Source organism: Podarcis filfolensis (genome assembly GCF_964270895.1).
Source record: "Podarcis filfolensis genome assembly, chromosome: 2".
NCBI lineage: Eukaryota > Metazoa > Chordata > Lepidosauria > Squamata > Lacertidae > Podarcis > Podarcis filfolensis.
The window spans coordinates 119,116,182-119,130,910 of NC_139605.1; the positions used below are offsets into that span (position 1 = coordinate 119,116,182).

Consider the following 14,729-nt stretch of genomic DNA (forward strand, 5'->3'; position numbering starts at 1 on the left):
GAATGGCAGACCAAGGTGATAGACTACATGGGACTGGCTGAGATGACTGGCAGAATCCGTGACCAAGGGAAAGAGACGGTGGAAGAAGATTGGAAGAAATTTAAAGTTTATCTTAAGAACTGTTGTAAAATTAATGAGTGTTAAAATGTCTTGGGTAATGCAAAATAGAATTGCAGTGACTAACAATTGGATATGAGAAAAAAGATTTAAAGAAAGTGTTATAAGTAAATGAAATTAGGGGTTGCTGGAAAGATTTAAAACCGGGATGCAGAAAGGGGAGGTATGGGGAAGTCGCTGAAAGAAGGTTTAAGGAAAAAAAGGTTAAGAAACTATACGTGTTTATATGTTTGTTTGTTGATGTTTTGTGTTGTATTGTCTTTTAATATGTGTTGAAAAACCAATAAAAAATTTATTTAAAAAAAACAAAATTAGCTCTTATCCTCCAATAAAGTTATTTATGCTTATACTGCCAAATCGTAAAATTAATATCTTTTACCCAATGAAGAAAAAGAAATTCTCTCGACCTTAGTTAACTAGTCCTTGCTTTAAATTATTTACAAGACGGGGAGGCGGACTTCCTGTTTGCACCTTCCCCGATCGTGCCAAATTAAAAAAAAAAAAAATTCCTTTTCAAGTCCAATTTCCGTACTACTCATGGGTTGTTACTTTTAGAGTCCAATTGTTCACAAGAAGAAGTCAGCGCTCTCCAACCCTGGCATGCGGCTTCACTCCGCAGGAGGAGCAGTCGACTCTCAGCACCACGCCGCTCACCCCGTCCCCCGTTCCGAAGCCTTTAAAAAGGCTCCTTCGCAGGTCGGGGGCGCAAATGGTGCCCGCCGAGTCACCAGGTTCACAGGCTTCAGCACCTGTGATTTCTGAGGGTCCCTGCGTCGCCGCAGCGGCCAGACCCAGCTCCTGCGCAGCCGATTCCCTCCGGAGCTCGGAGGGAATCCGCCATTAGCCGATCACGCTAACCCGGAAGTCTCTGTATGTTTTGATTATTCTATAGTCGCTGTTTTAAAACAACAACAACCCTATATTGCTTGAGCTGGTTTAGGCCAAATGTGGCTCATCACGAAGTCAGCGATGGACGTTGGAAAGTAAGAGGCAGGAATGTACAAGAACTTTGCATCCCAGCCTGGAGAGTAGCGAGTGCGAGGGGAGCAGGATGTCAGGGCATGTTCTATGCAGTCGGTGACCAGGTGAAGGTTGTTGCTGCCAGCCTTTTGGAAATATTCGCTTATTTTGCGACCTGTTTGTGAGAAACATGTAGCAAAAGAAACATTATCCTTGCAACAGCCTAGGTGGCACCTAGAATCTTTTGGAAGCTGAAGGTGTAGATTAGGTACATAAAAATGATGTACCAATGGTATCTAACTCCAGTGAAATTATTTAGACTGTATAAAGGTGTTTGAAATGTTTGTTGGAAGTGTGAAAAATATGCAGACCCATTTTGTCATGCTTGGTGGATTTGTAAAAATGCCAAGAAATATTGGATTCAAATACATACAATGATGCAAACATTTTAAAGTTTCACATTCAATTGCCATCAGAACTTTACCAGCTAGGAATAATGGATAGACAATTAGAAAAAGACTGCAGAACATTATTTCAATACATGATCACAGTGGCAATACTCTTCTATGCGCAAAGATTGAAAGATTCACCATTATCTACCATGAGGGAATGGGTGTAAAAAATATTGGATTTAGCTGAGATGGTAAAGTTGATGTGTGTAATAATAGAATAATCATTGTCACTATTTAATAAAGATTGGAAACGCCTTATACACTTTTTTGCTTGAAAAAGAAAATGAACTTATGATATCTGGGTTTGAGGATTAATGGAAATATTGGTTTATAGAAAGTGGAATCATTGGGTGTCATCTTGGAGTGGATGTTTTGAATAATTTTCTATACATAGCTGCCACTATATATAGTTTCATAAAAAAGAAATTTGAAAAAAGAAATTTCAGTCAGGGATGGCTCAGCCTGTCAATTTTAGATTCTGTTTCTCATTTCTTCAACCTTTAAGTTCAGTTCTCCACATTTCAGTTTGTGGTTTGAAAATTCTCACAAAATTTTACCAGCATTTTAGTGCCAATTTTTCTTAATATTTTTATATGCAATTTTCCACAAGTGACACATTTTTGCAAGCAGTTTTCTCTAACACAGAGTATTCTTGTATGCTAGCTTCACTTTTGATACATACTTCCTACTAATGTATTGTTATAGATATAGCTAAGCCCTAGAAATTAATAAATACCAGGGTTTTGCTTAATTGGGATATGGATTGGACTTGGCGTGACTTTTGGGGGGAGTGCAGAGTTGTTGAGGGGGCAGACACCAGGCTTGTGTAACAGTATGTATTTTTGTACACATTATTGTTTGGGGAAAGTGCATTACTAAATTTACATGAGTCTGAATTTTGGTTCATGTGTTGTTTCGTTGATTCATGTGTTGTTTTGTTAAGTGTGAACTAGGTAGCTTTCATACCAAACTGAGTTTCTCCCCCAGGTCTACTCACATTGCTCAAAGTACTTCCGCCCATAGCATTCCTTCAGGTCAGAAGGTAACCGGTTCCATAAAGGTTCGTAGGACTCAGCTGATTTTGACTGTATGGGTGTCTTGAAACTACCTGGTTCAACAATGCTGACTTTGATTCCAAAAGGATGGAGCTCTCTTCTGAATGAGGAAGGAAAGGTCAAGAAACATCATTTCCTACTGAAGACTAAAATATAGTGGGTTGTTTGATTGCTAGGAAAGGTCCCGGGCATGCAAAACAAATTAGGCGCCTGGGGATTCTGGGGGAGCAGGGCTGCCAGGCCTGGCAGAGGGCAGAGTCAGCCAAGCTGGTGGCCTTGCGAGAGGGAGGGGTCCTCAGCAGGAGCAGGTGGGGTCTGCGCCAGGGTCACCCAGCCACCCAGGCCTGCCCTCTGCCTGCCTTCTTAGCTGGTTGCTCTACTCTCTCATCTTTCCCTTTTCTGGCATGTGCCTGAGTGCTGCACACCTTGGCCATGTGCCAATTAGGGGGTGTTCTTTTCTGGATGGAAGCTTAATTTTTGCAAATTTCTTCCGTAAGGGGTCTTAAAAGTATGTGTTTGGGTTTGGGAAATTCAAATCTGCTGTTACATCGGCTGGGTGAGGACTGCAGGGCCTGCTCCCTTCCAGGGCCTCTTCCAACTGGCCCAGGGGGCGTGGCCCAGGCCCTCACTTTTCCAGCTATAAAGGGACTCCTGCTGCGGTGAGGCCTCGGACCATCGGCTGGGTGAGGACTGCAGGGCCTGCTCCCTTCCAGGGCCTCTTCCAATTGACCCAGGGGGTGTGGCCCAGGCCCTCACTTTTCCAGGTATAAAGGGACTCCTGCTGCGGTGAGGCCTCGGACCATCGGCTGAGGAGAGGACTGCAGGGCCTGCTCCCTTCCAGGGCCTCTTCCAATTGACCCAGGGGGTGTGACCCAGGCCCTCACTTTTCCAGGTATAAAGGGACTCCTGCTGCGGTGAGGCCTCGGACCATCGGCTGTGGGGAGGACTGCAGGGCCTGATCCCTTCCAGGGCCTTTTCCAACTGGCCCAGGGGGCGTGGCCCAGGGGGCGTGGCCCAGGCCCTTATTTGAAACAAACTTTTGGGGAAGTATGGGAAGTGTTCTGCCCTTGCTTCCCTGTTCCAGATGGTTAATGTGCTTTAAAATGTCCTCAAGCAGTCAGTGGGAATTTAAATTTTTATTTCTTTATTTCCTTTTTTCCTTTGTTGGGGGTGGGTGGGTGGAATGGATATTTGGTTGGGGATTAATTTTAGTATAATTGTTTTGTTCCTTTTTTTTGTTGTTGTTTTATTGGTTCTGTATAGTTTGTGTTTTGTTTTTAAGGGGGTGGGATCAGGGCTGCCTGGGGGTGGGGCCCCAGACAACACAATGGCTGGGACAAGTTCTACAGGGGGGAAGCCCTGGGATATCCGATCTCGGTGATCATGGGCAGGAGGCAGAGTTACGCTAAGACCAGATCATGTCATTACCGAGGAGGCAGGTTTAGTCGTTGTTTGAAGACTATCCCTGCCTCCGGGTCTGGCCTTGACCGGATGGATACTGGAATCAACAGGGGAAACCCACATGACCTGAAGGTTTTGCTGTGTAATGCCAAGTCAATGATGAATAAAACCACTGCCATCCATGACCTGATTGTGGATGGAGGATTTGACCTGGCATGTGTGACAGAGACCTGGTTGGAGGAAGCAGATGGGCCTGTCCTTGCCGCTGCTTGCCCACCAGGTTTCTCTTACGCACAGCAACCCAGGTCATGTGGGCGGGGAGGGGGGGTTGCAGTGATTTTTATGAAGTCACTAGCTTGCACCAGGCGTCCTACTGGGAAGATCCAGTTTTCTGAGCGCATGTTCTGGAAGTTGGGCAATAGGGGCAGTACAGGATTCCTTTTGGTGTACCGATCTCCCCGCTGCACCAAGGATTCCCTGTCCGAGCTGCTTCAGGTCGTGGCCGATTTTCTCCTGGAGACACCTAGTTTGGTTGTCCTAGGGGATTTTAACATCCATGCCAACACAACCTTACAAGGGGCTGCTCGGGACTTGGTGGAAAGCATGGCCTCCATGGGGCTGTCCCTGAATAAGTTTGGCTCAACTCATAGTCATGGACATGCCTTAGACCTGGTGTTCACCTCTAGTGACGTGAGTGATCTGACACTAAGAAAAAGTGAAACAAAAGAAGTGCCATGGTCAGATCACTTCCTGGTACAACTGGACTTCTCCGCGACCCTTCCCCTCTGCAGGGAGGTGGGACCAATTCGGATGGTCCGCCCCCGCCACTTAATGGATCCAAATGGTTTCCAGAGAGTGGTAGGGGATGCTTTATCCCATGTTGATGGCCTTTCAGCTGATTCCCTGGTGGCCCGCTGGAATGCGGAGTTAACCAGGGCTATCCACTGTCTGGCTCCGAAGCACCTTCTCCGATTGCATGGAGCCCGGACAGCCCCGTGGTTTTCTTCAGAGCTGAGGGCAATGAAACAATCGCTGAGACGGCTAGAGCGTCGGTGGCAGAAAACTCACTCCGAATCTGACCGGACACAGGTTAGAGCTCAACGTCGAGCCTACCAAGTGGCGATAGCGACGGCAAAGAAGAATTTCTTCACCGCCTCTATTGCATCTGCAGAAAATAGTAGCAGGAGACTCTTTCAGGTGGTTCGCAATTTAACGGAACCACCTTTACCACCGGGGCCTTGTAAAGACCCCAAGATCTCCTGCAACGATTTTGCAAAGTTTTTTGCAGATAAAATCACTCATATTCGGAAGGAGCTAGATACCACCGTGGGAGCAGGGCTGGGGCAGGAGAGTGCTAGAGCTCTGTCTGGTCAAGTTGCATGGAATCAATTTCAATCCGTTACCCCCGAGGATGTGGACAGGCTGCTTGGACGCGTGAAAACAAACACCTGTCTCCTTGATCCTTGCCCATCCTGGCTAATAAAAGCAAGCCGAGAAGGGCTGGGCGATGGGCTCTGCGGGGTGGTGAATGCTTCCCTCTGTGAGGGAACATGCCCAGATCCGCTGAAAGAGGCGGTCATTAAACCGCTTCTTAAAAAACCATCTTTAGACCCGGCCAGTATGGCCAACTATCACCCAGTCTCAAATCTTCCATTCTTGGGCAAGGTGATTGAGCGAGTGGTTGCTGAACAACTCCAGGCACGCCTGGAGGATGCAGACCATTTGGATCCCTTCCAGTCGGGATTCAGACCTCATCATGGGACTGAAACTGCCTTGGTCGCGCTGGTTGATGATCTCCGGCGAACTAGGGACAAAGGTGAGAGTTGTTTCCTGGTTCTGCTGGATCTCTCAGCGGCCTTTGATACAATCGACCATAACATCCTTCTGGACTGTCTAGAGGGGCTGGGAGCTGGGGGCACTGTCATACAGTGGTTTCGCTCCTTCCTCCTGGGCCGTGTTCAGAAAGTGGTGGTGGGGGATGAGTGTTCAGACCCCTGGGCCCTCACTTGTGGGGTGCCTCAGGGTTCCGTCCTCTCCCCCATGCTTTTTAACATCTATATGAAGCCGCTGGGAGAGATCATCAGGGGGTTTGGACTGGGTGTCCATCAATATGCAGATGATACCCAGCTCTACCTCTCTATCAAATCAGAACCAGTGAAGGCGGTGAAGGTTCTGTGTGTGCCTGGAGGCGGTTGAAGGATGGATGGCGGCTAATGGATTGAAGTTGAATCCTGACAAGACAGAAGTACTGTTTTGGGGGGACAGGGGGCAGGCTGGTGTGGAGGACTCCCTGGTCCTGAATGGGGTAACTGTGCCCCTGAAGGACCAGGTGCGCAGCCTGGGAGTCATTTTGGACTCACAGCTGTCCATGGAGGCGCAGGTCAATTCTGTATCCAGGGCAACTGTCTACCAACTCCACCTGGTACACAGGCTGAGACCCTACCTGCCCGCGGACTGTCTTGCCAGAGTGGTGCATGCTCTAGTTATCTCCCGCTTGGACTACTGCAATGCGCTCTACGTGGGGCTACCTTTGAAGGTGACTCGGAAACTACAACTAATCCAGAATGCGGCAGCTAGACTGGTGACTGGGGGCGGCCGCCGAGACCACATAACACCGATCTTGAAAAACCTACATTGGCTCCCAGTACGTTTCCGAGCACAATTCAAAGTGCTGGTGTTGACCTTTAAAGCCCTAAACGGCCTCGGCCCAGTATACCTGAAGGAGCGTCTCCACCCCCATCGTTCTGCCCGGACGCTGAGGTCCAGCGCCGAGGGCCTTCTGGCAGTTCCTCATTGCGAGAAGCAAAGCTACAGGGAACCAGGCAGAGGGCCTTCTCGGTAGTGGCGCCCGCCCTGTGGAACGCCCTCCCATCAGATGTCAAAGCGATAAATAACTACCTGACATTCAGAAGACATCTTAAGGCAGCCCTGTTCAGGGAAGCTTTTAATCTGTGATATTTTAGTGTATTTTTGGTTTCTATGGAAGCCGCCCAGAGTGGCTGGGGAAACCCAGCCAGATGGGTGGGGTACAAATAAATTATTATTATTATTATTATTATTATTATTATTATTATTATTATTATTATTACTGTTTTGATTTGGCAACATTTAGCTTGGTAAACTCAGCAAATCATAGAATTTTTATTTTGCCTTCTGAAAAGGTCAGGTAATGAATGCTTAACAACAACAACAACATAGCTGCAAGTCCTTGGCAATCATTTTTAATGATTTCTATGCAATCTCACACGTGAAATTTCTATGCAATTTCACAGGTGGTGCAGGCAGCAGTAGTGATGGAGGAGGAGGCAGCAAGCCCTTCTGTAACCCAGCCTGCCCCTTCTGCTGCCCCCTCCCAGATGATCTACTGTTCTGAAGATGCTGTCATCTCTCAAAACACAACCAACCATCTTTGAGAACCAGCCACAACTTCTCCGTTCACCCTCACCAAATGGCGGGGAGGTAGTTAGCACGATGGTTTGGCACCTGTGCTGCCAGGGCTGCATCCTCATCTGGGGGTCTGGAGGGGGGCTGGCAGAGGTGATGGGTTCTCATCGGTGGTGGAGCAAATTCAATCAGATCTGTGGAGTCCACGCACGCACCTTCCCCCTCCCATCTCATCTCAGGCTTGCATTTTGAAAAAACATATTTCCCCGCAGACCTGGAGATGAGCAAATGTATTTCAGGTCCAGTGTGGGCATACCATGAGCTGGATCCTTCTCTCTCAAACAGTGCAAGTGTCTGCTTTTTGATCTGTGATTTAAGGTTCAGCCCTTGACAGCAGCCTGATTTCCCTGAAGGAAAGCTTCGCTTCTGCATATGATGCTGCACAAACCGTTCTAAGCTGAAACATTCCTAGAATGTTCAGTTCACATTGAGTTCGTACCTGACTTGTTCTTAATGCATAGTTGACCACATCTACGGATGAATGCTATATCAATCACTAGTAAAAGTTTAATAAGGAGGTTTTCACGCCTGTCCAGTTCTGTGCTCCCTTTCCCAGTCTTTAATCTATTGGTGATTAATGCAACCTTTGCTTTGTACTTGTGTTAACCAATCAGCAATAAGCACATATGTGGCAATGCTGTAATATTCAATAAAAGAGGCTCCTTGAGACTTGCTCAGGAGATGCCTCCCAGATGACACTCGCTACCTGTCTGTCGTTATTTCAACCCAACATTTCCCACCACCTGTTTTTTATTCCCTACACCTGGAGAAACACCACGTCACTAAACCGAACCAAACCAAAAAGTAAGCTACAGAGCTTGTTTTTACCTCAGGGTGTCAGAGAAGGCTTCCACACCAAACTTTGATGGGTAGTAACCACCTCCAAAGCAGGCCAGGCGTCCATTCACACTGCACACATTGACCACCCTCCCTCTGGCTCTCCTCACCAGCGGCAGCATGTGTAGCGTCACGTCAATCAACCCTAGCAGGTTGACATTGATCACCTTTGCAAAGTCATCTTTGGTCAGCCATTCGTTGGGACCTGATGGGACAGCTATTCCTGCATTGTTCACCAAGCCCCAGAGCCCTGTGCAGGAAGAGACAGTTATTCTTTCCCAAAGAAAATGATATATAATGAACTGAAATGATATATAATGAATTTTTAAAATGTTTAAAATAACTTTGATAAAGAAACCAGAAACCTTTTTATTAGGAAGTGTAGGTACCAAGATCCCAAAGGAACAGAAAAGACTTTTTATGTATGCAACGACAGCCGCATGGATGTTACTTGCCCAGAGATGGAATGAAGACAAAGTCCTTACCAGAGAAGAATGGCAAACTTGAAACACCACTGTCAGCAGATGAAAACATTAGCAGGACTGCAATAACACTTGTAATGCAGAAATTATTATGGATAAAATGGAGTGACATAAAATTTGGATGAGGAAATAATATGCAGTTGAAAAGATTGATAATACGGCCCATGGAGCGGAAGGGGAAAGTCTGAAGATTCAGAGAAATCTCTAAATGTGGATATGGATTTGGTATTGTTATAATCTTGTAAAAATCAAATAAAAATTATTTCAAAAGAAGAAGAAGAGATAATTATTGTTCCAGGTTCCCACCTAGCATAACATCTAGATGTCTGCTAGATTTTGGAAGTGTGGATGTAGTAGTATTCTTGTGGTCTATATTTTGGTTGATATGTATTCTAGGATTTGTTAAAGTTGCAAAACAACGAAGCACGGGATGAAACAAGGGAGAAATTTCTGGAACAACATTGGGATATCAGCTCCGCCCAAGGCATGAAGAATAACAGCAACAACTGGGTGGGTGGGGAGACATAACATCTTAGAAGGACTGGAAGAAACACCACAGGCAGAAGAACTGCCACACACAGGAAGAACAAGGATGTAGTTTGAGTTCCTCACTTGTAGTTTCATAAATCATTTAACGTGTCAACATGAATAGAAGTTATTAATACTGCAGTTGTTGTACAAGGAATTATTATTATGACTGGAATGTAATGGAAATTAATAAGATTTTGGAAAGCAGAAATAAAGAAAATAATAGAATCATCAAATTTAGCACACAGTGGGCCACTTTATCTAAATTATATAATTCAGCAATGGAACAATTGGTATTAATAATTGTATTATAAATTGGTATTGTTATAATGACGCTATTATTGGATTGTAATTGAAAACCAATAAAAATGTTTTTTAAAAAAAAAGTTGGATGGGCGGTTCATCATAATTTCCCCAACTACTATCAGCAGGAAGCAATAAAATGGGCAATATTTGTTAAGAGGAAAGCTGTAATTAAAAGCATGGGAGTCCTAAAGCTCACATCACTCTTTCAAAAAACCAAAAACGGGTATCTGCAAATCGAGAAAGACAACACAGAAAACACTGGACTGAAACAGACAATTTTGACCAACAAATGTTTATCTCTGGAGATATATTGAGAGAGGGGGGGGGAGTTCAGTATGCGTCCCTGCTCTTGCATTTGATCTTAGTATTGCTGGAGAGCCAATATTTCCCCAGGGATTCACACAGTTTTAAAAGGAAGGCCAACCAGTGACCTCTGGAGGCCATTTTGGGAGGCCTTTACGTGAAATTTAGCAAAGAGCATGAAGGCTTATCCAAAGTAGATCTGTTGGATAAAACTGATCCAGTTGACCTAGTGTACTTAGACTGCCGACTCCTGAATAAGCTGAGCAGTCATGAAACTGGTTAAGAAGCAGGACACAGAGTAGAGGAATAAATGGAATATCTAGATGGGGAGATGTAGAAACTGGAGTTCTCCGAACATCAGTGTTGGGACCTGTGGCTTTTATCTTATTCATAAATGATCTAGACTTAGGGGGGGAATGAAGTGCGCCTGTTTATAGCCCATCTTTTTCCCACTCTAAGGAGCTTGAAGTGGCACACATGGTTCTCCCCTTCCTCATTTAATTCTCACAACCCTGTGAGGTTGGTTAGGTTGAGAGGCAGTGACTGCCCAAGGTCACCCAATGAGCAGTATGCCAAGTGGGGATTTGAACCCAGGTCTCCCAGGTCCTAGTCTGAAACTCTAACCACTAATAATAATAATAATAATAATAATAATAATAATAATAAATATTATTTATATCCTGCCCTCCCCAGCCGAAGCCGGGCTCAGGGCGGCTAACAACAATCAAATAATCCCACATTCTAAAAACATTTCATTATAAAAATTAATTCAAATCAAATTGATGGCAACCACTGGGCTAGAGTTCTTTGAGGATTACCAAAGGAGGGGGTCAGGCTGTGCCCTGGCCAAAGGCCTGGTAGAAGAGCGCTGTCTTGCAGGCCCTGCGGAAAGATGTCAGGTCCCGCAGGGCCCTAGTCTCTTGTGACAGAGCATTCCACCAGATTGGAGCCACAGCCGAGAAAGCCCTGGCTCTAGTTGAGGCCAGCCTAACCTCTCTGTGGCCTGGGACCTTCAGGATGTTTTTATTTGCAGACCGTAGGTTCCTCTGTGGGACATACCAGGAGAGGCGGTCCCATAGGTACGAGGGTCCTAGGCCATATAGGGCTTTAAAGGTTAAAACCAGCCCCTTAAACCTGATCCTGTACTCCACCGGGAGCCAGTGCAGCTGGTATAGTATAGAGTTGGGTGTCATCGGCATACTGATGGCAACCCAGCCCAAAAGTTCGGACAAGCTGGGCGAGGGGGCGCATAAAGATGTTAAAAAGCATCGGGGAGAGTATCGCACCCTGAGGCACTCCACACACCAAGGAGTGGAACGATGACAATTCCCCCCCCCCAAGCGCCACCCTCTGTCCCCAACCAGAGAGAAACGAGCGCAGCCATTGAAGGACTGTGCCCTGGATCCCCACGTCGGCAAGGCGGTGGTCCAGGAGTTCGTGATCGACCATGTCGAAGGCTGCTGACAGGTCTAGAAGAATCAGCAGCCCCGACCCGCTTCGATCCAGCTGCCTGCGGAGATCGTCTGTTAGGGCGACCAGAGCCGTCTCGGTCCCATGACCAGCGCGGAAGCCGGACTGGAATGGATCCAGAGCCGATGTTTCATCCAGAAACCTGCCAAGCTGTTCAGCAACCACTCTCTCAATCATCTTACCCAGGAATGGAAGATTCGAAACCGGGCGGTAATTGGATAGATCTAAGGGATCTAATGATGTTTTCTTTAAGAGTGGGCGCACCACTGCCTCCTTCAATTCCCCTGGGAATATCCCGGTGCCAAGGGATAAATTGATGATATCCCCCAGGGGGGGGCCGCACCTCATCTGGACACGTTATAATCAGCCAAGACAGGCACGGGTCAAGAGGACAGGTGGTGGGCTTTCCAGCTCAGAGGAGTCTGTCCACATTGGCTGGGGATATCCGGTCAAAGTGGTCCAATACTGGACCCGAGGACAGTCGAGGGGCCTCCAGTTCCTTTAGTGTATCCAAATTGGCAGGGAGGTCATGGCGGAGCAACAGGACCTTCTCCGCAAAAAAAGCTCGCAAATGCCTCACAGCTGTGTGTCAAATTGTTATTTAAATTTGGCTGTCCTTCAAGGGACGTTATACTAAATAATTGTGCTGGGCAAAAGCTAGCGGATGCAATGGAGACCGAGAAGACTTCTTAGCAGCCTTCACTGCCATCTCATAGGTTTTTATAAAAACCCTATAAGATGTTTTTGAGGCTCCGTCACAAGCACCCCACCATACTCGCTCTAGCCGTCTGAGGTCCCGCTTCATTTTCCGAAGCTCCTCGGTAAACCAGGGAGCCAGGTTTCTGCGGGGTCGCAGAGGGCGCTTAGGTGCAATCTCATTGATGGCTGCCAGGAGCTGGATATTCCAGCCCTCAACTAGCTCAGTCAATGAGTCGCCAGGGGGAGCAAGGTCCCGCAAGGCTTGGCGGAATCTCTCAGGGTCCATCAGCCTCTGCGGGCGAGCCCAAATCGGCTCGCCACCTAAGCAGGGTGGGGGTGGAAAGTCAATCCTGGCTTTCAGAGCGTAGTGATCAGACCATGGCACCTTCATGGAAGGAGACATGATCACATCTATACCAACGCCAAAGATCAAATCCAGCGTGTGGCCTGCTTGATGTGTGGGGCCCGAAACAAACTGGGAGAGCCCTAGTGTTGCCATGGAAGACGCCAGGTCCAGAGCCTGGGAGGAGGGAGTGGCATCAGCATGGATGTTGAAGTCCCCCAATACCAATAGGTTAGGGAACTCCAAGGCCCAGGGAACTACACCACACTGCTTCTCATTCTCCAACAATGGAACTCATGGACGTCCAATGAAGTTGAATGTTGGAAGGTTCAGGAGATAGGGATGCCCACCCACTTGGATGGTTTTAAAAGTGGATTGGACAGCCAAGATGTCTATGCTCTGCCTCTACAGCTGGAAGCAGAAATGCTTCCAAATACCGATGGCTGGAAAGCACAGGAAGGGAGAGTGCGCTTGATTGCTGCTTTCGAGAAGTCATCTGCTGGTAACTGAATGGTGGCTGAGAAGAGACATTGGCCTGACCCAGAAGGTTATACCTTCCATATCCACTGATTATGATATCTGTGCTTTTAGAATCAGGTTGATCGGTGGACATTATCAGACAGGAACAATTCTCTTAATACAAAATGAAGTTTCACTGTGTGACTTCACAGAACAAGCTGCTGTCAAAGGCACAAAGCAATAATCTTTCAGGTTATTTGGCAATCCTAGCAGCTCTTGACAGAGGTTGAATTAAGGTGACCCCATGGAATTCCTTCCCCATTCATTGCCTTATTGATTTTAGTTGTTTCTAATACTTTTTAAAATGGTCATACATTTTATTTTTGATATACAGTGGTACTTCGGGTTACATATGCTTCGGGTTACATACACTTCAGGTTACAGACTCCACTAACCTCGGGTTAAGAACTTTGCTTCAGGATGAGAACAGAAATCGCGCTCCGGCGGTGCAGCGGCAGCAGGAGGCCCCATTAGCTAAAGTGGTGCTTCAGGTTAGGAACAGTTTCAGCTTAAGAACGGACCTCCAGAACGAATTAAGTACTTAACCCGAGGTACCACTGTATTGGGAGTCACTCAGGTCACATTTTGTGGGAAAGTGGAATAAAGATAAGCAGATGATGATACAGATAATGCCTGGCCTGATCCAGAGCATGGAAACAAAACAACAAAAAACTACCTTTCTTCCCCACTTGATCTTTCACCCACTCCGTCGCTGCCGCCACACTCTCTGTACTGGTGACATCCAGAATGATGGTTTTCAAGCGCTCTGAGGTGACCTTGTCCAGCTGCTCTGCCCCCTTCTGGGTGGTACAGGTTGCCAACACCCGCAGACCCCGGGCATCCAGATGCCTGGCAAGATGGTTCCCAAAGCTAGTGGAACAGCCAGTGATGAAGACATATTTCTCCGTCAGGTTCTCCACCGTCTGTCTCTCCTGGTACCATCGGCGAAGGAAGTAAAGCCCCAGCAGGGCAGCCAGGTAGAGCCACATGGCTGAAACCAGCAGGCAATAAGCTTGCAAGAGTGGGGACACACAGGGACCTAGCAAGCCTTGGAGAAACCAAATCCCAACCCATCCTCCACCATGAAGCTCACTGCTCTATTTAGCCTCCCTCGCAGTGTTATTGAGGGGAAGGAGAAACGAAGCAATGAGCTGCTTGCAGCAGAGGCAAGCTAAAACAAGTATAAACAATAGCTCTAGCTAGCTGCTTATTCACTGAACAACCAAATGACGAGGAACAGTATGATCCTATAAATATCTAGACATAAGCAACACTAAGCTCAGATATTGTGCAAGCCCAGCATTAGCATCCAACAGGTCATATGCCTTATTTTGCCATCACTGCATCACATATAGCACTTGCTCAAGGTCCAATCCCCAATTTGTTTTGTTTGTTAATTTTATTTTTCGAGTTTTCAGTTTTACAAAAGATCTGAAATGCAGTACATCTTCAGAAATAAAAACATAATTTGATTTCCCTCCTCCCCTTCTGCTTCATCTTCTGGTTTCACTTTTATCACTGCATTTCCCCTATAGTTCCTTATAATTGTTACTATCTAGTTTCCAAATAAGTTATTATTTAACTTCTTGTGTTGTGTTCTTCCTGCTAATGTAGTTAAATGTTTATTTTTTAAATAATCCACGTATTTCCCCCATTCTTTAGTGATTCTTTATTGACCTGATTTTTAAACACATATGACATATTTTGTCATGTGATGAACTGGAGAATACAATGAGAAGTACAAGATCAAGAGATGTTTTTCCAATTTAAGCAATTCAATTGTGCACATCAGGAAATATAGCTCCACTTTTTG

At 46.3% G+C, this 14,729-nt stretch overlaps 1 protein-coding gene and 1 long non-coding RNA gene across 2 annotated transcripts; both read right to left on the bottom strand.

The window, feature by feature from the left end:
* Positions 1 to 992: 992 nt before the first annotated feature.
* LOC310755932 (retinol dehydrogenase 16-like) lies at positions 993 to 14,514 on the bottom strand. Its single transcript, XM_083599467.1, has 4 exons — positions 13,593 to 14,514; positions 8,258 to 8,516; positions 2,527 to 2,684; positions 993 to 1,252 (listed from the first exon to the last, which is right to left on the bottom strand). The coding sequence occupies exons 1-4, from the start codon at positions 13,903 to 13,905 to the stop codon at positions 1,035 to 1,037; spliced, it is 948 nt and encodes a 315-aa protein (XP_083455593.1). The 5' UTR covers positions 13,906 to 14,514; the 3' UTR covers positions 993 to 1,034.
* On the bottom strand, positions 9,661 to 11,030 carry LOC310756042. The gene is made up of 2 exons (XR_014544678.1): positions 10,878 to 11,030; positions 9,661 to 10,504 (listed from the first exon to the last, which is right to left on the bottom strand). It is a non-coding gene; the product is annotated as an uncharacterized lncRNA (long non-coding RNA).
* Positions 14,515 to 14,729: the final 215 nt, after the last annotated feature.

Excerpts from the sequence above, each read along its gene's own strand:
- LOC310755932 (XM_083599467.1), bottom strand. The coding sequence starts at position 13,905 with ATGTGGCTCTACCTGGCTGCCCTGCTGGGGCTTTACTTCCTTCGCCGA. Across the intron at positions 2,685-8,257 it reads GCCTTCTCTGACACCCTGAG|AAGAGAGCTCCATCCTTTTG; the intron begins GTAAAAACAAGC and ends TTCCTCATTCAG. Across the intron at positions 1,253-2,526 it reads GCGGAAGTACTTTGAGCAAT|GTCGCAAAATAAGCGAATAT; the intron begins GTGAGTAGACCT and ends TCTCACAAACAG.